Source organism: Geospiza fortis, unplaced genomic scaffold (genome assembly GCF_000277835.1).
Source record: "Geospiza fortis unplaced genomic scaffold, GeoFor_1.0 scaffold147, whole genome shotgun sequence".
Taxonomy (NCBI): Eukaryota; Metazoa; Chordata; class Aves; order Passeriformes; family Thraupidae; genus Geospiza; species Geospiza fortis.
Window position 1 is genome coordinate 1,145,577 of NW_005054372.1, and position 26,336 is coordinate 1,171,912.

The following is a 26,336-nucleotide window of genomic DNA, read 5'->3' on the forward strand; positions in this document are numbered from 1 at the left end:
CCCGGCCCCCCCCCGGGGGAGCCGCTCCAGAGACCGTGAGTGACTCGCGCCCGGGACTCGCGGGCTCCCCACACGCGTGTCCGGCACCCGCCGGGCCCGGTTCTGCTCCGGGTCTGCTCCGGTTCTGGTCCCGCGGACCGCCCCGAGCCGGGCCCGGCGCTGCCCGGTCCCTGGCAGCTGGCGGCTCCCGCAGACACACACACACACACCGCAGTGTCGCGGTGCTCTGTCCGCTCTCTGCCGAAGTTCAGATCTGGAGTAGCTTTTGGGGCGAGTGCGTTGGAAAAGTCACCAGTGCTGGAGATGAACGGCAGGCACAGCAATGCTGAGTGTGTTTCACAGGCTGGTTCTGGGAAGAAAAAACTTTTTTTCACCTAGTACACTGCTGCAAAAAAGACAAAAACTTAAACATAGCTTGAATAAAGCACTACTTTCAGCATTTTCTCTTTTGTAGTGCTTTTTGTGAGACCTTGTTTTTCTGTGCTTGACGCTTTCTGCATGAGTGTCTTTTCTTTGAACTCCCCAGCTGGTTGTGCAGCTTTCTTGAAATGAGGATTCAAGGCTGAGCAAGAGAAATTTCTTCCGCTCTGTTACTCACTTTTCATATCTTTAAGTGCTGATTGTTTGTCAGTCGGATTTCTTCTTTCTTATAAGAGCAGTGCCCTGGAAGTTCACGTTGAAGTTGAAAACAAGTTTTGATATTTGTGAATTGAAAGTTTAAATAGAGTTGAAGTCTGAGCTCTGATGCTTTCAGAAGGAGTTTTTGTGGATGTCTGTTTGTGACAAAGTTCATTTAAAGACTTGTGCTGAGATGTGCTGCACAGAGACCTAAGAGAAGTTCGTTTAAATATTCCTAATATCTTTTTTCTTTCTTAAATGTGAAGGATAAGCGTGTTGGATCCATGAGATATGCGCGTTTCCCATTGGGGGGCTTTACTGGGTGGAGCAGGGCAAGGAGCTGTTCAGTGCCGCGGTGCTGCCCCTTGCGTTTGCACCCTCCACCACCGCCTTTTACCGAGCGCGTGTGAGGGCAGGGAGCCTTTTAGGGGTAAACACATGAGTCACACTAATACTTTTTCTCCCGCTGTTGGAGAGAAGGGAGAAGCAGCAGGGTTGAGGAGCAGGTAACTTCTGACTTGGCAGTTTGCTGTGCTGCTGGCAGAGGAGCAGAGCAGTGGCTCTGGGCTCTTGGCCACCTGCTCCCTCTGCACTTTCTGACACGGTTGCCAACTAAATTATCACGGTTGGTGCTGTTTGTCTCTGGAGAGTGTTGTCTCAAACAATCACAATGCATTTCCACACTTCTGATGCTTAATAGGTGAGAAAACTCATCTTCTTCATCAGCTAGTTGTTCTTAGGCGCCTTACTGGTCTGCAGGGACTAATTGCTCTGTTTTGTGCTTCTTTTTTTTTTTTTGCTAGTACTTTGTGTGACATGGATGAACATCTATTTCCAGTCTTTCCTAGGTGCTGTTCAAATTTCTGTCTTGAAAGTTACTGGTAAGAGAGGCCATGATATTGCAAGAGAAAATCCTTAGAATCATTTGTCATGCTTGTGATAGTATGCTTGGTTTGGTGGTCTACATTTAGGCATATTCTGCTGTAAACATTAAAAAATCATTGTTGGACTTGTCCTCGTTGACTTTGCTTTGTGTTTAAAAATAGGTTGTTTTCAGAAAGCTGATGGGACTGTATGCCCCCAGGAACTGGACAAATTCAGTGACAGCACTGAGCCTCATAAAAGCCAGTGAAAAGCTATGGTGGCAGCCTCTGCTGAGGCCTCAGACTTTTAGTGAAATAGCAGGTGACACATTGAATGTAATTCACAATACTATCTGCGTTTATTTTTTCTTGTTTGTAGTAAACTGGAAAGGAAAATGGTCTCTGTGTTTGGGGTGTTCATCTTTGTTGTGGTTCTCTGTAAATAACACATTAATCTCTTGTAGTTCTGTGTAGTAAGTTCCTACCATCCTACTGAGGACTGTCTCCTCCTATGAAATGTTTTAAGATCAGAGAGATTGGGGTAGAGAAGAATTAATTGTTTACCCAGCAGGTATCTATATCTTTCTTCACTTTATTGTAAGACAATGACTCCAGAACTTTTGATAATACTGATATCCTCTCTTTTTTTTTAATAAAAATCTTAATTAAATCCAAGCTTTTACCAAGAAGATATGACTTTTTTCTGTTTCAAGAGATTTTAATCAGCAATAATCATGTGTTGTGCTCACATTATGCCTTCCAGTCAGATGTCAGTCTCTGGTCCCCTCTTTCTTATCTCTTGTTGGGTTTTTTTTTTCCTTGTATGTAAACTTAGCTTGAGTTCTCTGTCATATTGCTTCTATACACTTCTGCTTAGACAGCTAATTTTCTTCCTTATATTTTTTCAGCTTTTTCAGCCTCTGACATTTTGTTAGAATTGGATATTTTGTTTTGGATCACAAAGCCCCCACTAACTTAAAAGTTTACTAGTATGGTGTAAAAATTTAGAGTTTGATTTGTGAATCCAAAAGTGGATTCTCTGAATTTTTTGTTGTCAATTTATTCTAATAGTCGCTTACTGTAATTATTTTCAATTTTTTTTACATTTGATTCTAACCATTACCTTTACAGCAAAAGGTACTGTAAAAGCCCAAGGAATATCCTTTTTTCTATACTCTTCAGTTTTTCTGTGTCTTTTATGTTTGACTGAAGCTGTGGTTGTGGATTGGTTTGATCAGTGCTATATGGAGGCTTAGCATTAATTTCTTGTTTTACTGAAGATCACACAAAGTTCATGGGTATTACCTATTGCCCTGCTTGTCAGAAGTGGTTCCTTGATGGTTTTTTTGCATTACCATGTCTAGGGTGTGTAGTAGAGCAGTTCTGCTTAATTTGACAATCCATCACTACAATCCTGCATTCCAACACCTTGTTTCCAGTGTCCTCTATGTTTGGACTCAGTTGTTTCTTGATCCACTCATATTTCTATTTGTTATTAAAAGAACAGTTTTAGTTTCTGTTATTTTTGTCAAGATTAATGTCAAGCCATTTGGTTTGGCCCTTTTTTCTTATCACTGGCTCAGCTTTAGAACTTCTGTACTCTTCACATATTCTTAATTTCAAGGTCTAATAAAAATGAGCATCGGAACTGCAACTCCTTGTAGTCAGCTCATCTGGACTCAGGGCAAAATTATCTGGGCTTGCTGGCTTGCTTACATTGCTTGTTAATCTTCCTGGTGTGTAGAAGTACACAGGAGATTAAACTCCTCTGTAAGTGAGATGGAGCTTTGCTGTTGATAACTGCTGCTTCCATATCTCCTGTCTTCTGTTACTCATCAGATGTGTGTGATTAATTCATCAAATGTGTGATGCTGTTGTTGACCCCCTGGATATGCTCATCAGCAGTTTGCCTGTGGACTTCATGATACTTCTGAATAGAGCTTTGTTTGGTTTTTTGAACTAAAAAAAATCATGTGTTTTCTCTCTAGATACTGTTCAGTTACCCTTCTCCCTCTCTAGGCACAGAAAATATGTGCACATACATAATATACATTACGCATTTTCCTTCCATCTTTCATTTCTTTAAATTATCTTTTTGGAAGTTATATTTTCTCTAGCCAGGCCTTTTTAAATTTTGAAGTTACTTATTTCAGCAAGGTGTAGATTATGTGTTAGTGGATCTCTGTGTTAACAGAAATTTGCCCAAGAAATTGATCTCTGCTAGTCTGAGCAGTATTGAACTCAGACACTGCCTGCCTTGCTCAGGGCTGTGTTTTGTGTAGATAATTGAGAACTTTATTCTGGAAGTAGCCTTTGTCAGTAGTATTTTCAATATGTCTTGTATCTGAAGGAGTGAGCTTATGGGCAAGTTCAGATGTGCCTGTTGTATTTTTGGGTTGAATATGTACTGAAAATGGTGCTCATAAGAGATTGGAACTGCTGGGTAAAATTAGCATGAAAGTTGAAATGATTTAATCATTTTCTGAGGTGCCTGCTCACGTCAGTGGTGCTGATGTTGCAAAATCAGTTGGACATCTTGGACAGTATTTGTTTTTTTGTTAGAGATTATCTGAAATGCTGCTGAAGACTGACACTTTTTCAAGATGGAGAGAAAGACATTGTGTATCTTGAGCAAATTCAGGTTGTCTGCTCATATTCTGCCAGTGTCTTAAGTCCAAGAAGAGATCCTCTTGGCTGTTTAGCTTGCCTAAATAAAATGCTGCCAAACTAAGACAGAAAAAATGGCTTTGTTCAGAGCTATTCCTTAAACTTATAAAAGTAGAAAGTATTTCTGGGATGAGATGAGATTTTCTTTGTGAGAAAAATTGAAATCTTGGGAACACAGACTTTTGAACCCCTCACTTCCAGCCTGAGGGAAGAAAAGGGACAGGGATACTGGGATGACTGGGATACTAATAACTTTTTCTTTTGAAGCCTCTACTATTATTTGAGCTGAAGTTCCCAAATAATGCAGTGTAGTTCTTTAAAAACACTTGTCTAACACTGTATTTTGAGTTAGCTGAATTTAATGTGCTTCTTGGCTACTTGCTGTTGGCTCTTGCTCTTGTGTTGCTGCTGTTAATGTAACTGAAGGCTCACTCAAGGTTCACATTGTTTTCCAACTTCTAGTTCAGAAACACTGAACTATTGCTATTTCATGATTTTTGCTATTTTTTACTGAGAGAATGGAATACTAAAAATTGTCAATTTTCATTTGGAAAACAAAAGGGAAGATTCTCTGTGAATGTGAGTGAAAATCTGGTAGTTCTTTATTGTGAAACAGGCTCAGAAGGGGTGCCTTTGGGTGGGTGGTTTTGCTCCAGTATTGCTACTGGTTAATTATTTAAAAGTAACATCTGCTTTCCTAGAAGTGATTCTGTGTCAGTAAAGTTAGGAGCAGGAGAGACTGCAGACTTGAATAAAATTTCCCAGTCAGAGTTGGGAGTCTGTCTCACTCTCTTTTTTCAGTTCCTTCATTGGGGGTGGAGCAGGAAAGAGCTGCTATTCCAAGAGCTTGTATCATGTTGAAGTGAATGTTAAACACATTTTGCAAAGGAGAAGCTTTTCATATTGTGCTCTCTATTGTTTGTAGATACACATTCTTTGTTTCTATGCATTTTGTTCTCATTATTGTGCACTCAGCTTGGCCTTTCCTGGCCTATACCAAGTGTTATTAGGGATGTTATTTTCAGTGGGCAGACTGTGCCTTGGGCTTTGCTGGTTTTGTGATTACCCTTGGAGAAATGTAGTGTGTGGTGGCATTGCTTTGTCATCCTTTGCACTTCAGATGCAAAATTGTCCATTTAATAAAACTCGAAGTTTCAAGACATTGACAGACAAAAAAAGTCTTACGATGATCTAATGTAGGAGGAGGGTCTTTTTAAAAGAGCTATTTTTTGTTCTCATGGCTTATTTTCTCCAACCTTTTTCTTTCTATCACTTTTATTTTTGCTTTGTTCTAGGACTGCCTCATTTTTTCCATCCTTTCCCTTTACTCTTCTTCATTCTTCAGTTTTCATTCAAGCATTTTCTCAGTGAAAGTTTTGGAATTAATGTGATATTCCCTGTTAAATGATTAATTCTTCATTCTTTTTCTAAGTTTATATTTCTCCTTTGCTTGCGTGCCCATGTGCTCTTAGCAGAAGCTGCAGATGAAGTCCTGGGTCTGCAGGTAGTTGGTGTACAGCTGTTTATGGAGTGCAAATGTATCTTTTTCTTGAGTAATGATTAGACACTACTTTAGCAAGTGTTTGAATGGTCACTTTTGAACTCTTGTCTCACATACATTATCATTGTGTTCTTCCTGTAGAAAGAAAGAACTTGCAGCTACCAAGAAAGATCGAGTGAATCACTGTCTAACAATATGTGAAAACATAGTTGCTCAGTCATTAAGGTAAGGCAATGTCTTTCATTTATTGATTATTTATTAATGTCTTTAATTCATTAGGATGAATAACAACTTTAGAGTGTTAGTTGTTGGGAGGATTCCTTATAATTGCTTCTATTTAGAACTGAAATGGTATGGGGTTTTTTTTAACCAACTCAAAATTTAAGAAGGACTTTTGTTTACCTGTTGGTGGAGTGGGCACTTTCCTTCTACTGCAGACAGAAAAACTTAGGCACAGAGGTCAAATACCTTACCAGGTTATGTAGGAAAGAGTTGGGAAATTATATCTCCTCCTCTTGCATATGTGGGTATAATATATGTATAGTTGGATTATAAAATGCTTTCAAAACATCATTGGTGTTCATTTTCATGGTACATCTTGTAATTTTCTAATGTTTGTTTATTTAGGAATTCCCCAGAATTTCAGAAGCTGCTGGGCATTGCTATGGAGCTCTTTCTCCTCTGCAGTGAGGATGCAGAATCTGATGTCCGGATGGTTGCAGATGAATGCCTTAATAAAGTTATTAAAGTAAGAGCTTTTACTGTCACATTTTGTCTCTTCTTGATGCAGTGTCCTGTCTGAATTCCCAGTGATGTTCTTTTAGTTACTTTTCTTACTGTTGATAATATCTCATAATGTAAGAGGCTAAGTAAGCTTCTGTACTAAATTCTGTATGTGCTCTTTCTCTCTTAGGAGAGGTTTCTATGCCCAGATCAACATATTTAACTTGTCTTATGTAATTCATTGCTCTGATCTATTCTTGTCTTCAATTGTTCATTCACTTTGTTCTCTTCAAGTTAACCAAAACAGGAATGTGGGCTTTTCTGAAATCATCCTGTGTGGGAGGAATTCTCCTATTATTGTTCTGTAAACATAGACACTTAGCATGAGGAAAGGTAAAAATATTGTTTAGAAGCTGATTGAAAGGTAGTGTGGTTTGCTGAGACTTGGAGGAGGAGATTTCAGGCAGAAATTAGAATAAATATAGTATTCTGGAGATTGTTTGTTCCCCTGCTGTGATCCAGAATGAAGAGCTTGTTAGAGAGCGGCAGATGGGCATGCACAGGAGGTCATGCAAGGTCTAAATCTTGATTCAAAGTATCTTAAAATTAACCTTATGAGTAATTTGTAGAAGCTGCTGCTTCAAGAAGGGCCTTGTGTTCACTTCCCTTTTTTTGGGTTTGTTTTTTTTCTGAAATACTTGAACTTTAAGACACTGTTATGTACCTGCATAAATAATCTAGTTGATGCAAAATTTAAGTGCTTTAAAAATATGCAAATAATAATTTTCTTTCATATGAAGGGGTGTGTAGAAGCAAGAAAACTAAACATTGATATCTGAATGAATTAAGTTTTGGGGATTGAGCTTGTGGCTGGAAGTTGTATGGAGAAGCTTACAGATTGTGTAGTGTGTTCCATAATGATAGGGAATGAGGAAGTGTGAGTTCCTTGCTTTTTTGTTTGGCCCAATAGCCCTTTGCTCTTTTCACTCTGATTTGAATGTTTTTCTGTTGGAGGGAGTGCACTCTGTGAAATGCGTACATTATTATTTAACTCAATTTGCTTTAAAAGCTGCTCTGAAACAGTCCTAAAGAATATAAGCTTATTTCCTACTTTCCATGAAACACTTATGTAGGCTTGGTATAAAATTTACCTCATAAATTCTCTAATCTATTTAATATTGTTGCTTTCTGGCATGTTTCAGGGTAACTTGAAAAACCTATTTTTTTCCAAATGTTTGTAAGGTAGTTTGTTTTGTTTTCAAGATTAAAGTGGTTTAAAATGCTGGCATCTTCTGTCAGTCATGAAGCTTGGCGGTTGGTCTCAGCTCTGAAGTGGTAACAGTTGTGATATTCCACACACATGGATGTATCAGGCTGTTATGGAAGCTTGGTGTTCCTTGTATTCTGTTTCTGTGCTTTATGTTGTGTGGAAGCAATTTAGCAACTTGGGCAGACACTTGTGTATAAATGCAGAAACAAAAAGATGTCCAGTTTTATTTTTGGTTGTGCAAGTGCCAGTGATGCTTGTGGTAAGTAGAACAGAGCTGTTGAGCCCCCAAGCTTGCATTTTAGTCCAAGTTCGGCCATTTCTTAGTATCTCAGACATTTTTAGAGGCTAATTCTTTTGCTAGTTAGCAAAAGATACTTTGTAGCTTCTCTCGAAATAAAAGACTATAGATATAAGCATTACTTGTGTAACTATGTGTCTGTCTGGAGTTTGTGCTCATTACTGTAACTAGAAAATGAACTCTTCTGTGCAGACAAGGCTGAGCACATACTTTAAGATAAACACTCTGTAAGTCATCTTCAGTTTTCACTTCACCTACCTGTCAGAACCTCAAAGACAGCGTAAATGGCTCAAAATTTAAATAACTGTGGTGATACATGTAAGAGAAAAAACACCAGGTTGGGACTTTGCAGGTTTCTGTGGGTAAGGTCAAGCTGTCTTGTCTGTAAAGCTGATGCATGATGTTGTAGTACTCTCTGTGCTAATGATACTGGTGGGACTGTTCACACAGATTGCAGTACAATTGGCCTCAGTAATTGGAATTTATTCTTGTAGCAGTTTAGAGCTTACTATGCTTTTTTCCCAGTGATGACATTATAGATTCTAGTTTGCTAAAAATATAGCTGTACACTAACAAAAAGAGTTCCTATAGTTGGATCTGTTGTAAGGATAACTTAGCCTCAAAGCAAAATAATAGCTGGGGCTTTTTTGTATTGCTTGTTATCCTCATATATATATATATATATATATAGGGGCAGTGAATTTCTCATAAAAATGAAGTTTTGTGAAGTAAATCCCACCTGCTGTCATCCTGGCACCTTCAGTCTATAGTTGGGGTGCTTATGTTAATATAAAGATGCAACCCAGGTAAGATTTTTCTGGGGAAGGCAATGCCATTGTATTGTAACAGGTGTGATTGGGGTGAATGGAGTTTTGGAGCATACAGTTTTAGCTGGGGAGATGAGGCTCTGGAGGAGCCACAGGCACTCCACTCACTGTGCTGAAGCAGTTGTGGCTTCTAGCTCAGTGGGTGCCATCAGATTTTGTAGTCATGATGACTAATCCTGTGAAGATGGGAGTTTAATGGTTGGTGGCCAGGAAGGCAGTTAGAAAATTAGAAATGGAGGAATTATTGGGCAAGGAATAAAAAGTTAAATACTCCACAACATAGCGCTGCATGAATTCACAATGTAGGCACTTTCAGATTGTATGAGGGTCTCATCTCATCAGAGGAAGAGCTGATGGAAATATTCCTAAATTGTAGTATACACTAGGGAAAAACGTGGAGGAGGAAGGGTAACCATATATATATATACAAATTGTTCTCTATGAAAATATTATATTTTCATATCTTCTTATTCTCTTCACTTTGAAGGTAGAGAATGATCAAGTTGGGGTGAACAGAAAATTACTACTTCTCTGTGCTTGCTTTCATTTCATGTACACTGGATTTTAGCCAGGCTGCAGGTTTGAACTCTGTTGCTGTATGCTTGATTGGATCCTGGGATGTGACACTTCTGGTATGCAGAGCTCCTTGTGGTGTGTGTACTAACTGGATGCAGGAAATTGGCTGATTCGTGAAACAAAGGGTTTTCAGGGGCTGCTGAAGGTAATGGTACAAATACAGGTTCAGTTTGAGAAATAGTAGGAGCCTGCTTGACAGTGGGGGAGTGTAGCAGGGAGTGCTTTTTTGCTGCTTGTGAATGCTATTCTTGTGGTTTAATGTTCTGTTCATGAGTAGCTGTTTCTGGTGATTGCCAGAAAGCACAAGAGGTAAGCTCTGCTTGTAGGCTGATCCCATATGGCCTTTTGCAGGTAGAGTCAGTAAAACAGTCAATATTTACTGCAAATAACTGTTAGAGTTTGTGGAGTTTGTCCACATTTGTGTGAAGGATAAATGTCTCTCTTCTCAATATTTATCACTTCCTTAGTTATACATCAAATATAGGGACCATTAGATAGTTCTGTGCCTGTTTGAAGCTGTTTTACTGCAAATGTAACATTTTTCCTCTAAAACGCCTCCCTCTGATACACTATGTTCTCAATGCATTTTATTGCAGGCTTTGATGGATTCCAATCTTCCCAGGTTACAGTTAGAGCTCTATAAAGAGATTAAAAAGGTGAGTGATCTTTCGTTCATGTTCTTTCTTCTAAAAATGTATTTAGTCTATGTTCTAGTATATTGGAATGTACCATTAGTGTAAATTAGTAGTTTGTCGTTTAAGATCAAGGTCAAATCATCATTTTTAGAAGGATTTGTGACTGTTTTAAAGTATTATTCTACTAAATTCCTCACTGCTGTCCCCATTGTTTGGATTTAACCACTCCTGAAAGTTTATCTGGCAGAAAATGTATGAGCATTCGGTTTGAATGGCACTTTGAGTTAGCCTTAGTGACTCCCCACCCAAAGGAATAATTCATGATGTTTGCTCCACTGACTAAGCTGGAAAGAATAACTCAAACCAAAAGGGTGATGGAAAGTAGATGGAGGACAGTGGCATTCTTAATTGACACAACCTCATGGAGAATTAAGGTTTGAAGTAACCTGCTACAACTACTTTATGAATGTATGATATGTGCTTACAGTTTCTTACAGAGGCATAGGGAAAAATACTGAAGCATCTCTAGGTATCAAAAGCTACAAATCAATTATGTCCACAGGAAGAAATTTAGTAATAGCCTTTTTGAAGTTTGTGACTGCAGAAGAGAAATGCCATGTTTAGAACAGTATCACTGAAATTGTGTCTCTTGCATCTGTAAGCATGTGGTCAGGCTTGTATAGACAGAAAATAGAGGTGTTACTTGTCAGACTGTAATAATACTGTTTTTTTTTTTTGTTTTGGTGGGAATAATAGAGCTCTAGAAGATAAATCACAAAACCAGTGTGCATAGCTTTTCTTGTGTTAGATGTAGGGCCATGTGTGGATATCTTACTGTATTGCTGTACCTTAATGTCATGCAATATTTTTGAGGGTGTGGAAATGGACATTACCTAATTAACAGAAAACAACCAACATACAAATTGCTCCAAAGTTTCTGCACATTTATAACTGGGTGTAGGAGGAAGTATTTTGTTGTTCAGTTGGCATGTACTTCTTGTAAGGTGCTCTTGGATTCATGACAGGTGAGAGAGAGGTAGCATATGCAACAGGAGCACCCAGCAGACTGAATTTTGTTTGTGCATCAGGATCACTTCAGAAACCATGCCAGAATCTGTTGTTTGGCTGTGAACCTGAGAAATGCATGTTTTGTAATTCAGATGCAAGTATTTTTTACTTGTCATGCTAACAAGGCTGCAAGCCTTTGATATACCAGCTGAAGAAAGCAATAAAGAAATGACAGTTTTTAAACATCTCAGCTTTGTCTTCAGGGGACTCAATTTAAGAAGCATTTTGGTTGGGTGTGAACTACATTAGGTAGACACCCTACTAGGCACCTTGACTTCCACAGTTTTCTATATTTCCAACAACACTAAGGAATTGTGCTGCATCCCTAGACACTAATGTAAGGGCATTCTGGTTCAAGTCAGGTGCACAATGGAAGGTGTCAGTCCAGGCAAATAGATACTAAACTTCAGCAGTCAATCCATTATGAAGTGCTACAGATCAATATATTGATTTTTCCTTTGGTGCACTCGGAAGCTGAATGTTGTTTATTTGCATATCTACTCTGCTGTCAATTTTGTGCTGTATTTATATCTCCGCAAGTGTTACAGTGATTTTCAGACTCTCATCAGTGTTTCTTTGTTGGCTGATGCCTTTCTCTGTGGTATTTTAAGCAGATTTCAGCAGAGCAGAGAACTCAGACACTTCCTTTTCTTTTGTGGTGTTCCTTATTATTCATTTTAGATTACTCAGAAAACTCCTAATGCCAGCTAGAAAAATGAAGGCAGTCATAGAACTGACTTGACTTCCTTTTGGCTAAAGGAAATTTATGATTTCCAGACACCTTATATTTTTATCTGTTTAAGTAAAATATACACTATTGTATGTTATAGGCAGTTTTTTGTAGGAAATGGTTTTGCATGATGAAATGTGATAGTTATATACTCTGTCTAGAATGGTGCTTCAAGAAGTCTGCGTGCTGCACTCTGGAGATTTGCTGAGCTTGCCCATCTAGTTCGGCCTCAGAAGTGCAGGTAAACACATTCTAATAATGAACTTTCCAAAGAACCTTTAAAGAAATACAGATGCTAACAACATATTACTGTTTGGAAGTTTAAAGTATGTAATTAGGAGGTTGGAGGAATTGCTATCACCTTTTTCTCTCTGAATTTATTTCATCAGTGTGTTTTTTTAATGGAGTTTTAGTTCTATGCTATACATTACTGTAGGGGGGGAAAACTTGTAAAGATAATGACTTGTATTTTTTAAGTGTATTCTTCTCTTGCATTCAGAAGATTCTTCTTTTTTCCTATGTTCTGTATTTTTGTATGATTTCGTAATACCACAAAACTGGAGTATGAATTAAAAATATTTAGAAGGGTTCAATAGTTCTGCTCTCAAATCAGTTTTTCTCCTGTGCCATACTTAGGCCATACCTGGTGAACCTTTTACCCTGTCTGACACGGATCAGTAAGAGACCCGAGGAATCGGTGCAGGAGACGCTGGCTGCAGCAATACCCAAAATCATGGCAGCCTTTGGCAATTTTGCAAATGACAATGAGATTAAGGTACCTTTCTTTACCCTATTAGTGCTCCCTGTTAAATCCCAAAGCAGGGTGAGTTATCAGCATTACCATCCCATGGTACAGAAAGCTGTGTTACAGCTGCATGCCTGATGTTGCCTTTGCTTGATGTGCATGAGGTAGTGCTTTGAATAAATGAAAAATACATTTGCTGGCTTCTTAGTACACTTCTGATAAAAAATTAAGTAAGATGTCCTTGTTTTTAGGTTTTGTTGAAGGCTTTCATAGCTAATCTTAAATCCAGTTCCCCCACTATCCGTCGAACAGCAGCAGGATCAGCAGTGAGCATCTGCCAACATTCACGAAGAACACAGTATTTTTATGCCTGGTTATTGAATGTGCTTTTAGGTAAGATTCAGGGCAAAAAAATAATTTGTTTTATGTGTAAGTAACATTACATGTAAGAATATGTATCACTTTGCATACGTGAAAGGTTTTCAGGTAAAGCAAGGATACTTTGAAAATTGCCGATACTTTCTCTATCTGGTGCTAAATTAGAGGAAGATACTTCTAAAGCTATTTGTCTCTCTCTGTGCTGCAGTGCTAGTAAGTAATATTAAAAAGAAGTAGCTGAGGCTTGGGAAACAAGTAGCTTGCTGGAAAATGAGGTCTAAGAGTTCTGGGTGAACTTCAGGAGTCTGAAGACTTGCATGGTCCATCAGCTTGGTTTCTAATGCAGCAGGTCTGAGGTGGAGCGTACCCTGCTGTGCTCTGGACCATGATCACATACCCTGTGGCCTTTCTTAGAGGACCACCACATTGATTCTGTTACAACTTAGAGCAGAAATTGAAGATTTTTTTAATTTAAAGTGCACAATTTTGTATCAGGTATTGCTTCCTTATTTCTTCAGCTGGGAAGTTTGCATGGTCTTCTGGTTGTTTTGCAAGTCATGGCAAGAGGCATCTCTGGCTTTCAGTGGAAACTTGCCTCAGTTTTGTCTTTGACAAGGGGTTCTTTACTATGTAGACTGCCTTGCAAAAGGAGAGTTGAGGAAGACCAGCAGATACATAAGGTGTTATCATGTTAGCCTTGCTGCTTTCAAGAAGTGTGAAAAATTCAACAGCTACATTGTGACTTTCCTCCCTCTAAAGTGATGTGTGATAATGTCCTTGGCAATGATGTAGAATGCAAACAGAAACATGAATGGGAGCTCCAAGAATTGATTCTGAATTTTTTATCTTCCCTGGATAGAAGGTTGTGTTTTCTTCCATAACTTACATTAATTTGTAGTATGCTTTGGGGTTGGTTGTGATTAGCAGGTAGGTATACAGAAGAAAGTTCCCAAAACAGGGCAAAATGCAAGTATCTTCCATTAGGATAGTAGTGCATCTGTGAGTAAGGGAATTACACTTGGGTGCAAGCTGTCAAGTGGAGAGAGGAAGCAGGTGAGAGGAGCAAGAGAGTCTAGATCATTTCATGACAGCATCAGCTATTACAAAAAAAACCAAAACAACTTATGTTTTTATGGAGTAAAAAGAGGTGGGAAGCAGGGAAGGTGAGTCAGGGTCCTCTGATCATTCTCCCATGCTGTGTAATTGATTGTCAGTAGTAAAAAATACATATTTTCAAATGTTTCTACATTTGGAAAACACTCTTAAATTGCTGCTAGGTTTTGGTTGCTCTGTTTTGTTGTTTTGATTTTTTTGGTTTTTTTTTAAGAAACTTATATGGACTACATGAAATAACTTACTGACAGTGGCTAGTTTCAACACAAATATTATTTGGCCACTTTGTTTCAACCCTCAGGCTTGTTGGTTCCTGTAGAAGATGATCGTCCTACTCTTTTAATTTTGGGTGTTTTACTGACACTGAGGTATCTCATACCTTTATTGCAACAACAAGTAAAGGATACCAGCCTGAAAGGCAGTTTTGGTGTAACAAGGAAAGAAACAGAGATTTCACCTTCACCAGAACAACTTATACAGGTAAAATATGAATAATAACCCTTATTAGTACCTGAAGAGTACTAATTGGGAGGGAGATAAATAAGTAGTGATCGAAATAAATAGATCAGTCTGATACTGAACACTCTGACTTCTCAAATTCCTGTTTATCTTGATAAATGATAGTTGGTCCAGGAGTGGAATTATTGATAAGTAATGACCAGACTTCTACCAAAAAGGCATTTAAGTGGCTACAATTGGTTGACATTTCCCCTTTGGAAGATTGTGTGAAGATCATCTATACCAAACATCAGTTATTCTTAATTCATTGCTGAAATTTGATGTTGCATGGGATAAGACCCATAATATGTTCTGTCTTCATAGAGACTTACTGCAGTACTCTGCTGGCTTTCAGGTTTATGAACTGACTCTGCACTATACCCAGCATCAGGACCATAATGTTGTGACTGGAGCTTTAGAATTGCTGCAGCAGCTCTTCAGAACTCCCCCCCCTGAACTGCTCCATGCCCTGACTGCCTGTGGGGGCATTGCTCAGGTCAGTGTATCCAAAGATGAACCTGCCAGCAGGAGCCGCAGCGGGAGCATTGTGGAACTTATAGGTGAGCTCTGCTTTTGGGAGTTGGAGTAAAAGGAAATGAACATACATCATCAGCTCTAGTTCTCAGTGTTAGCAAAAGCATGAGGGTTAAATGAAATGTATGAAGCTATGCATGGCATTCTTTTTTCCCCAGGCACAATTGAAGTTCTTTCCCTCCTTATTTTTAGTGGGTATACATTCATTGATTAATGCAAAACTTCAGAGGGTTTTTTTTTTTTACAGTTTGTGTTGATAATTTTTTTTGCTACACAAAGCAAGTTGAATATGCTGACTTTTTTTTACCTTACAACATGAATGTTCTTACCAATCATCTGACAACTGTGATTCATAAAGCAGATCTAATCAGAGTTCATATTAACTGAGAGCTCCTTTCTGAATACCAAAACCAGCATGAAATTAAAGCATGACTTAAGCTTATCCTTAACTATTAAAATCAGCTATCAGCTTTCTTATCTGTGGAGTGCATGTTCTTGAAATTCTCTTTAACTGCTCCATACCTGTTTCAAAAGAATCAGTCTCTAATTGGGTTTTTGTAAGTCTGTGTTGAACTATTGGGTCAGCCAATATTGCTGCTTCTGGAAGGTAAATTATTAGCTGGAAGCAGTCATAGCAGGGAAATTTAGAACACATTTTTGAAAGCAAACTACACACAAGTGGCACAGAATATTAAAATTAATTCGGTGTCAAATGGTCAAAAAACCTTGGACTTCAAAAGCAACAAGTTTGCTATTTCTTCTTGGCTTTGGTTTTTGTTTTGGTTTTGTGGGTTTTTTGTTTTGCTTTGTTGGTTTTTTTTGTTTTGTTTTGTTTTGTTTTCCACTTGTGGCTATTAGAATTCCTTCATGATTTCATTAGCTCTGTCTTTGCCCTGATGTGTTACTTTCTGTGATTTGCAGCTGGAGGGGGGTCTTCATGCAGCCCTGTTCTTGCAAGAAAGCATAAAGGTGATTATTTTTGAAAACCAATCTTTAATTACATTCCTTCCTGATTTTTTTGGGGTTGTTCTTTTCCCCCTCCCCACTTCATTGTCTTGCTGAACTTGGGTCTTCATTCACAATTGCCTGTGTTATCAGCTGAGCTTAATCATTGTAAGTAGTGAAAAGACTCTGATGCAATTTCTGATATTGCAATCAAGATATTCTAAAATAATTTAAAGCAGTATAATTTTATTTTACTGTAGTTCACTCTCAAAGTTATGTTGATGATTATGATGCAGTTTTAACTTCTTAAGAGCACGGAAAAATAATCTCTCTGAACAGGGCATTCTTCTTTTTCATGGTAATACTTAACCAATAATGTAACTTGCTAAACAGTGAGCTTTCCTGGTTTTGTTAGGCCTGGTTTTTTCTCTGCAATTCACTAATGCATGTGTATGTTTGCATGCTTTAATATGATGGTTTATTATTTCTTTTTCTGCTCTTGATGATTATACATTTTTGTCTTGCCTGTGTAGATTTTCTCTCTTCAATAGATTGTTCATTTAACAGGATTTTAAAGAATACAGTTTGCCCTGAAGTATTCTTTTCCCAGTTTGTGCATGAAAGTACTTAATATTTAGTTGTATGTTTACACTTTGATTTAAACCAGTCATATAACTATGACAGACTCGGTCTAGGTACAACTGTGTAACACTTTCATCACCTGAATTAGGTGAGCAAAATGTTGCTACTGCAGTGAAACTGTGTGACTGTAGTGTAGTCACTGCAAGCATTAGTAAGCAAGAGGTATGCAATGCTGAAGAGAAAAACTTCAAGGAAAAGTAGTTTGAAACTAAGTGAGATTATATAAAGTTGAAGCACCATTACAGCTTATACTTTTTCCAAATATGTCCTTCAATCTTCATGTGCAAGTAATCTCAGTAACCACTCTTTAACCACTACTTTACAGTTTGGTATACTCTTATAGCATACAGATAGGTTATTTAAGCTTTCTTAAATAACCTTATCTGTATGCTTTAAAAGTATGCCAAACTGTGAAGTAGTGGTTAAAACTGAATGAAATAGTGCTTACAGATGCAGTTATCATTTCTAGTTTAGAAAGGTCATATTGAAAGAATGGATGTCTGAAAGTAGCTATTGCTGCAGCATCCAAAGGTGAGACAGAATGCAACAAATCAGAATAACTACACATATCACCTGTAAATAAAAAATATTACATTGTCCTTTAGGATCTTTGTCTTGTTGGTAGTCTTCAGTGTAACTTTGAAGTATTCATAATAAATTCAATTAAAGTACTTATTAAAATACTAATCTTTCACTTGGTGAGAAAACGTGTACGAGTCATCAGTTTTCATCCCTTTTCAGGATTATGATATGAAGATTTTGTGGTCTGAGCAATGGCATAAACAATTTGAAAAAATCCCTTCACAGTTTTGTGCTTTGTACAGGTTTATTTTCGAATTGTGAATTGTTCATTTCCTGTTACTCTCCATTGTAGAAAGGAGGGAAAATCCAAGCCTATTCCCACTTCCTCCTTGAAGTCATTTTGCAGTCATACAGAGTAGTGGGCAATGGATGGGACTTCTCGAGCTGTAATGCTCCTTTGTGTGTCGGGGTGTGAAGTGAGGCTGATCTACAGAATTCTCTGTTTCACATCTTTACAATCTTGCTGCATCAGATCAACTTCAGTTCTGAGCAGCTGGGCTGCGCTGGTTCGTTTGTGTTTCAACTTTAGAAGATGATTTGCTAAAAAGGCTGAAGATTCCTTTTGAAATCAAAGCCTATGTTTTGAAAGCAACTTAACTGGATTTTTTTCCTATCAATAGAGGAAAAGTATCCTGCTGTGTGTGTTATATATCCATTTAATACATTTAAGCATACAAAACCTAATGTGTCTAATGACTGTTTTTCAGTGTTCTTATTCTTTCACTTACTTTTAGAGGTGGGCAGCCATGGAAAGCAGAAGAACATCCTGGTTTGTTTCAGTGAAATGGATGTAATGTGCAAAATAATAGAGAAGAATATATTATATTTTGTGCTTTTTGTTGGGAACTCCTAGCAGGATTTTACTCATTTGTCCATATGAGTGTGTAGTTCTCAATTACTGTCATTTTACGTAGAAGGTATATGGAAATGCCATGTTTACTTTTCTGCCTTACTTACAGTTTTGAGTATCATAAATCATGCTTTTCAGAGGAAGGTAATTCTACAGTGGTACTGCTATGTATGAAAGCAGTGGAGAAAAAGAAAGTAATACAAAAACCCACAAAATACAAAAGTGTATTAATGCTTTTTTTACCCCCCATTAACTTGAATAAGGTACAGAGGTATTCACCCAGAGTTTTCCAAACATTAGTTTCTTGCATTATGAATCTACAGTGCAGCTTGGTAGTCTGAGCAAAATGGTCCTTCTCCCAGCACTTGCTGTGAATCTCTGTCTCAGCAAGGGACCTGCAACATGTGGAAGGATGGGCTTAGCAGCTCCCTCTGCACTCCATGTGCTGTCCCAGGGACAGATTTGCAGTGCAGTTGTGTCCTTGGTTGCTTTCCAGGCAGCGTGCATCTGCAGGTATCTTTCTCTTTCCACTGCCTGTAATTTAAGTAGATAATGCTCTGTGAGTAAGAGAACTCAGTGGTGGTTGGGTTATGTTAGAAGTGGTTCTCAAGTTTCTTATGGCAAAAGCATCTCTGAAGATTTTTTGCCTTAGTAATCCTTGGCTCTCCGTGGTTGTCCATGATTCATTACCCTGTCCCACCTGTGTTGTCTTGTGCTTCTGGTCTGCACTGCTCTTCCCCCTGGGCTTTTTCTGTACTGTTATCTTTGAAGTTCCAAGCAGCCTTTGATAATTTTTGTAGCCTTAAGGAGGAAGAGATTATTTATTCTATTACTTGTGGTGCATTAATGCCTTTTAGAGTTGAGGGCAGACATCCCGATGCTAGATATCCAGTCCTCAGGAATAGCACATACTTGATGAAATTAGTGGGATCCTAAATGTAGTCCACAAAAGTAAACTAGAAGTAATAAGGTTGTAGGTCATTTCCTGAATGGTTGCACTGGTAAATAAAATTGCTTTACTCTGTTTTCTTGTCGCGGCTGCCTGTTTCTTTCTTGATGAATCAGTGAGGGACTGGATGTGGACTTTATTCATTCCTTTCATCTGTTACCCATCATAGCTATGAAAAATAATTTGGATGAACTTTTTAAAAAATAGATTTCACATCTGACTTCAGCTGCTCAACATTTCAAACTGACTATAATTTTTGAAAACTAAAGGTTTTTCTTATATCACTTCTCAGGTAAAGTACTTCTTGGTGAAGAAGAAGGCTTGGATGATGATTCTGAAACCCGATCTGATGTCAGCTCTGCATCATTTGCAGGTACCTGCCTTTCTCTTTAGCAGTGCAGTCAGCAAATACATTCTGTTATTGTTCTATGCAAAATGTGTAAGTGATATGTCGGGTGGTGAGGAAGTGTATGGGTATTCAAAAGACACGGTAAACAAAAACCATAAATACTGTGGAGTGTAAAACTTCAGGAAATTGAGTGCATTCTTTTTTTTAAAGAGATGGGGTGGAATCTTTATAAGATGCCTGTTTTCCTACCTATAGTTTAACTGTTTCATTACACATTTTCCTTAGCCTAGTTTAAGATGTGGTTTAGCCTGTGTTTTCATGTCGAGAGTGAAACACAAATTCAAGCACTGGACTGACTGATAAATGCCTGTGTTTTGCAGCTTCTGTGAAGGGTGAGATAACCAGTGATCTGGCTTCTTCATCAGGAGTGTCAACAGCTGGGTCAGTGGGGAGCTCAGCTGCGGATGCCACGGGCCATGACATCATCACGGAGCAGCCGCGCTCGCAGCACACGCTGCAGTCAGAGCCCGTGGAGCTGCCCAGCTGTGACCTGACAAGCGCAGCTGCTGAAGGGGAGGAGGAGGAAATGCTCAGTCGGAGCTCCAGCCAGATCAGTGCTGTCCAGTCAGATGCCACTATGGATTTGAATGATGGCACACAGGCTTCCTCACCAATTAGTGATAGCTCTCAGACCACTACAGAAGGTCCAGACTCTGCTGTAACCCCTTCAGACAGCTCTGAAATTGTAAGTGTGCAGCGGGCAGAGGGGGGATCTCCTTCTACTGAGGGGCCCGACATATCTCAGAGCTCTTCCATGGAGGGCCCAGACTTGGATTCGTCTCCTTACTCGTCTTCTACTTTTCAATCCTCAGCTAGTAACAGTGGAAAGGTCAGCAGCTCACACCTCTATTGGAGAGCTTGACCTCCTTTTAACACTTTCACTTCAGCAGTAATGAAAAGCTACAAAGCTGTAATCAGTGTGTTCTCTGGGTAGGTCATGTGAAGGCATTACAGATGTCTCTCACTGAAAGAATGGCAATATCAAAGTCTTGACATAAATATATCCTCTTAGAAGTATATCCTTAATTTTGTATAGATATATTAACAATTGTTTTGGTGCAGGAGGGTTAATGGAAGTGTTAAAGGGTGAACAGTTTATTTGGAATGTTAAAGGAATATTTTTGGAGCATGGTGCTTCACACTGCCTTCTGCCTGTGCTTTTACACTTGGCAGCACAACTCATCTTTTTTTTTTTTTTTTTCATTTTTATTCCATCTTAAGGATTCCTCCTATAATGGGCAAACGCTGCATGATTTATAAATGTAGCAGTTACATATCTAATAAACACCTGAAATGTGCATACAGGATATCTATTTTAAGACATTTGTCTCTCTTGGGCAAGTGTATTGTGAGGTTGTAATAAAAACAGCAAAAATACAATTACTGGGAGCCAGAGGAGAAAATTCAAAAGGGGGAAAATTTAGAACAAGTTAAGATTTTTTCAAACATCATCAGACGTTTGGCTCTCATTTTTTTATAGTAATGTGGAAGACTAATAGTCTCTTAGCACTACAAAAAGTAGTAAATTTATAATCATGCAAAGAAAATACTTCTGCAAGTGTGAGGATTCAAGAACCAAAGGAGTGATGATAATTACTCTCTGAATTAAATGAAGGCAGTGCAGAGGCCAAAGTGAGCAGGCATTTATTGACAAGATGTGTTTATTGGCACAGTGTGTTTATGCAAATTCTTGTCAGTTGGCATACTCTTTACAAGCAGTAATTATGTGTAAAATTATCCTTTCATAATTGAGACTAAGTGGTTGTCCAAGTTACTGACACACAAGCTTTTTAATGAACAACTTCCAGGTGCTTTTAAAGACAGGAAGTAACTGAAGAAGTGTCCTGTTTTCTGATAAAATTAGTGAAATTGTTTTTTTTACTTTACTGTCATTGATTGTTGTGATTAATTTTTATGGTTATTTTTTCATATACCTACTGCCTATTTATTGCCTTGGTTCCAAGGGTCAAACTCTCTTCCAGATGAGACCATCTTAGTAGTCTCTGGTTTTGAATGAAGAAATTGAAATACTTTAAAAATTCTTTGTCCTTTCTTGTCCTACACAGTGTGTTCTCGGTTTGACTTCACATATCCAGGACAAGTGAGGTTATGGGGGAGTTTAACTGTGAGGTGTTGGTTGTGATTTGTAACTGCTGAGAGAGAGACCTTTGTGATGAGGGAGCAAGGGGAGCTGCAGGGGAGCAATGAACTGAGTGTTTTACTTGGTTCCTGTTGGTAGCCAAGTTCATAGCTCAGCTGAGAGACTCTCAGATGGAACTATGGCCTCCAATAGCCCCAGAGCTGCAGGAGGAGGGGAAGTGCTTTGGGGCTTACATGCAGCTGGACACTAATATTTATCAAGCTCATATTTGCTTTCAGACTATTTGTAGATTATTAACACTGCATGATTCAAATGTAATGCTCTGTGTAAAGATAAATTATTTTAAGTCCTGTCCTTGCACTGTGTAGGTTTTGGAGGGTGCTGAAGGACAGTATTCTGGAATGCAGATTGGGCAGCTGCAGGATGAGGAAGATGAAGCTGCAAATATTCTCCAAGATGATTCGTCAGAGTCCTTCAGAAATTCTTCTCTTGGTATGTTGATAAATACAGGGGTGGGCCACACTGGTGACACCATTAGCCAGGTGTTCAGGTGCATCTGCACTTGAGGGGAGTGAAGACTCATTTAATGGATATGAAAAACAAACAACTAGATGGATATGTGAAATAAGGAATATATTTCAACACTTGTGATCAATCACTTGTTTTGATCACTGCTAATTTGTTTTTCATGTTTGTGTAATTAGTTTAATTAAAGTGCTTTTAGTTTGCATCTGAAATGATATTTCATGAATTGCCTTTTTCTAAAGCTCTTCAACAGTCTCACCTGCTGAAGACCATGAGCCATAGCAGGCAGCCCTCTGATAGCAGCGTGGATCGATTTACATCCAAAGAGGATGCAACAGATGCTGGTGATCACGAGAACAAGGTGAGAAGTAATCACAGTGGTCAGTTTTAAAGTTCAAAACAATGACATTTAAAAACAAAATTAAATGACAGTTATGATGAAGTAAATTCTAGTGGTAAATGTGGGAAGCATGTATATGTGATGTACCTTGTTATAGGTCAAAGTAACTCAGGTTGCATAGGGAATCTGAGTTACAGCCTGAATTTCATTTAACAAAAAGTGAATACATAAGTGTTGATATCTTAAATGCAATCACCAGCAAAGCCATACCAGAACACCCTGCTGAGAACACAAACCCTTTTTGTCTGTGCATTAGTAGGCTACACTGATACTTTCTTACTTGAAATATCTTTGTGCTCATTGCTACCTGTGTAGGTAACTTCATGATCTCCTCGGAGGTTAGTCTTTGAGCCTGGTGCCATTCTAACTGCAAATTACTGACTTCCTCTTTACATTTTTGACTTTATCTTTGGACCTTGTTCTGAGCTGGGATGAAAGTTTCATTTGTGGCAGGCAGAATTAGATCAGCTTGGACTATTGGGGAATTATAAATGTGAAACTACAGAAAACAACTTAGAAATAATATGCTTTTCTTACAAAGTTTCCGAAGTTTGATGGCAACAAGTGGTTTAGCGTGCTCTTCACATGCAGACAGCGAGTCTAGATAGTTTAGAAAAATCTACAATAAAATATTTTTGTAATAAAATTGAACCAGTTCTGATACAAGGTAGAAGCTTCTCCAAAGCAGTGCACTTTGAGGCCTTTTTTTGAATATATATTAAACTGCATATGAATATTTTATATTCGTTTTGTATTAAACCTTTAGACATTTGAGGATGTGCAGTATTTCTAAATCTTGTGCTATTATTTTTTTCAATTGAAGATTAATTATTCTCTGTATAAATGTTGTGATTTGTCTTCAATAGCCCTCCAGGGTAAAGGGGGACATTGGGCACTACACTGACAGAGACTGTGCTCCTTTGGTGCACTGCGTCAGGCTGCTGTCGGCCTCCTTCCTGCTCACTGGGGACAAAGGAGGTATGCTTGTCTTGAGCTTCATTGGTTCTTTGAGTCTCTTAATGTACAAAGTTGGAAATGTGGTCACTTTGCTCTGTCTTGGTTTTGATGCCACCTGACTGGAAATATTGGATATTTTTGTATGGCAGTCCCTAAGCACCACATCTGCGTTTTTTTAAAATACATCCAGGGATGGAGACTTAACCACATTCCTGTCGTGGTATATGACTGACTTAAGGTGTTTGTTTGTTTTTCCCTTTTCTAAACTCTTACTTGCCCACATGCCCATGTAATGTATTGTTTTTTGAAGGAGGTGAGCTGTAAGTATGTTATGGCTGTATTTGAATATTTCAAATATATTTCAAATGCTGTTCATTTGAGAAAAGCCAACAGCCTGTATATCACTGCTGCCTCTGACAAACTGCAACTGCTTGCTTTGCCTTCATATTTTTGTACAGGCTAAACTATTTTATTTTATATAGTGTTACTAATTAAATTTTAGACAATTCAGCAACCTTTAAATACCTTCCTTTTAATAATTTTTGTTTCTTCCCCGCAGCTTTAGTTCCTGATAGAGATGTGAGAGTCAGTGTAAAAGCCTTGGCAGTAAGTTGTGTTGGAGCAGCTGTTGCACTTCACCCTGAGTCTTTCTTCAGCAAACTGTATAAAACACCTCTGGAGGCAATGGGAGAAGAGTATGGTATGTTGCAGTTCACATGTCCCATTTTAATAGTGTGTTTGGGTTTTCAAATAAGTGAGGCAGCATCTACGCTGAAAACTCCAATCTTGGCTTGGTATTTGTGGACAAATATTGCACAAATGGGAATGAATGTGCTGTGCATGTGATGAGGTATATTTTTTGTAGCAAGATTTAAGTTTCAGTGGATGAGCTTGTAGAGCTTCTGACAAGTTGAAGCTGTTTTAAAACAATGAGTATGTAGAGGGGTTTTGTTTATTTTACAAATTTTTTTTCCAATTTAATTTAGTCCCTCTTAGAGATGGTTTCTAAGCCATTAGGTTAATTTTTTACAAATGAATCACAGAGACCTGGGCTGTGCAGCTGATTTGATACATGGACCAAAATGCTGCTTCTGTTTCCCTGGAGTATTTTGTATACAGTTGAAATAAATCACTAGTGTTTTTATATAGTGATGATTGGTCTGAATGGTGTGATTGATCTGTAGATTGCATGCACAGAAGGAAAACTCAGAAGGGGAGAACTATGGTGGGCATGTTTTGGATGCGCTGATGTTGATTTTCCAGTAGTTGAGACCTCCACTGTAACATTTTTATGAATCAATAAAGTCTAATACTAGTATTTTTAAAATAAAGTAGTTGTAACTTATTTTCTTAGAGGAGCAATATGTGTCGGATGTTCTGAACTACATTGACCATGGGGATCCCCAGATTAGAGGAGCTACTGCCATTCTCTGTGGAACAATTGTCAACTCCATTCTAATTAAATCTCGCTTTGATGTGGAAAAATGGCTAATAAATGTCAGAAGCTCAACAGGTAACTATTTTATGGATATCTTTTTGTCTTTAATGTAACATTGCAATGTTTCATTGCTCAAAATTGGTTTTTTTCTTTTTTTAGGAAATCTCTTTTCCTTGATAGACTGCATACCTCTGTTACAGAAAACATTGAAAGATGAGTCCTCTGTTACATGCAAACTGGCATGTACAGCTGTGAGGGTAAGCAGTAGGAATTTATTTGCACCACACAGATCACAGGGTTGTGATTCATTACTGAGATGCTGCTATGTGCAGATGTCTAAACATCCAGCATAAAATGATTTCTTCTTGAAGAACTTTATTGGCACTGAAAATAATTATGTGGTTAGATCATTGTAATCTAATAATTTGTTTCTCAGGAGAAATGTATTGGTATGAGCTTTAATGTTGCATTGACCAACAGAAGGGTGAGTGCATTGGATAGAAAGGCTTTCTAGGCTAAACAGGGGAGTGTGAACATGTAACACCTGGTTCTAGCCTGTATTTGGAGAATAAAAATTAAATGTGAGAAATGACAAGTAAAATAGTGATTATTTTATGAAATAATAATTTTGTAAAAGTGGGAAAGTGTCAGGAAAGCAAGCGGTTCAAATTGGGTGAAAGATCCCTTGGGCAATTGTTAAAACAGAGATGACAGCTGAATTGGTGCGTGGAATTTAGAAGATATGAATTTTATTTCTCGAATAAAATGTGTGGAAGGTGTTTGGTGAAAAAGCAGAGGGATGAAGGAGTGAGCTTTCTTTGAGAGTTTTTCCAATAAAGTAGAATACAGACAAATCAGAGTCTTAAGGACCTGTGAGGCAAAGCATAAATTTTAGTAAAATGTGGATAGTTTGTGTATAGGAATTATGGTTTTATATGCAAAGAGGGGGGGCTTGTGATACAGCTGAGGGAAGGAAATCCATGGGTAAATGAGGCTGTCTTCTTAACCTTCTGTTCAGCAATCTTCATGTTTGTGTGTAGTGATTTCATGTGTGACTACACTTGTCATAATGGCTTTTTAGAAGACTACCAAAATTGTTCCGTTCAGGCAACTTAATACTAGTCAACTTTGGCTCTTGCTTTTTCTCAGTATATAAGGTGATCAGACTTTACACATTTTGGCAGAAATGTTCTAAGCCTTTTTGCTTTTTATTGCTCAAACAAGAAAGTACATTTTGTGTAGTTAAATAAGACATGGAAGTGTGGAGTTCTATAACTTTTTCTAAAGGTCACACATTGTGCCTATAGTTGAACATTCAAATATGGACGTATGACTTTTTCCAAGACTTTGGAAACCAGAACCAGGTGTCCAAAAGTACCCTGTGGAAATTAGGAGACTATTTTTGAACAGATGAGAATATAATGCTTGTGGTGTTTAGCTCTGTGAGTCCTCCTTTAGAGGATTGCCCTCTGATCTGTGTGGCCTGCATTCCTC

The 26,336-nt window shown here is 38.2% G+C and overlaps 1 protein-coding gene across 1 annotated transcript in view; it reads left to right on the forward strand.

Annotated features, from left to right (window-relative positions):
- Nucleotides 1-26,336, forward strand: part of HTT (huntingtin) — a gene marked incomplete at its 5' end in the record, with an annotated part of 85,836 nt that continues 59,500 nt past the window's right edge. The window contains 18 exons of the mRNA XM_031060067.1: nucleotides 1-35; nucleotides 5,791-5,874; nucleotides 6,277-6,397; nucleotides 9,940-9,999; nucleotides 11,938-12,017; nucleotides 12,413-12,551; nucleotides 12,773-12,914; nucleotides 14,314-14,492; nucleotides 14,866-15,070; nucleotides 15,966-16,013; nucleotides 19,305-19,385; nucleotides 19,742-20,106; nucleotides 21,891-22,014; nucleotides 22,290-22,408; nucleotides 23,314-23,425; nucleotides 23,964-24,104; nucleotides 24,759-24,917; nucleotides 25,002-25,099. Of these exons, the coding sequence (XP_030915927.1) occupies nucleotides 1-35; nucleotides 5,791-5,874; nucleotides 6,277-6,397; nucleotides 9,940-9,999; nucleotides 11,938-12,017; nucleotides 12,413-12,551; nucleotides 12,773-12,914; nucleotides 14,314-14,492; nucleotides 14,866-15,070; nucleotides 15,966-16,013; nucleotides 19,305-19,385; nucleotides 19,742-20,106; nucleotides 21,891-22,014; nucleotides 22,290-22,408; nucleotides 23,314-23,425; nucleotides 23,964-24,104; nucleotides 24,759-24,917; nucleotides 25,002-25,099 (2,292 nt within the window). The remainder of the gene's footprint in view (nucleotides 36-5,790; nucleotides 5,875-6,276; nucleotides 6,398-9,939; nucleotides 10,000-11,937; nucleotides 12,018-12,412; nucleotides 12,552-12,772; nucleotides 12,915-14,313; nucleotides 14,493-14,865; nucleotides 15,071-15,965; nucleotides 16,014-19,304; nucleotides 19,386-19,741; nucleotides 20,107-21,890; nucleotides 22,015-22,289; nucleotides 22,409-23,313; nucleotides 23,426-23,963; nucleotides 24,105-24,758; nucleotides 24,918-25,001; nucleotides 25,100-26,336) is intronic.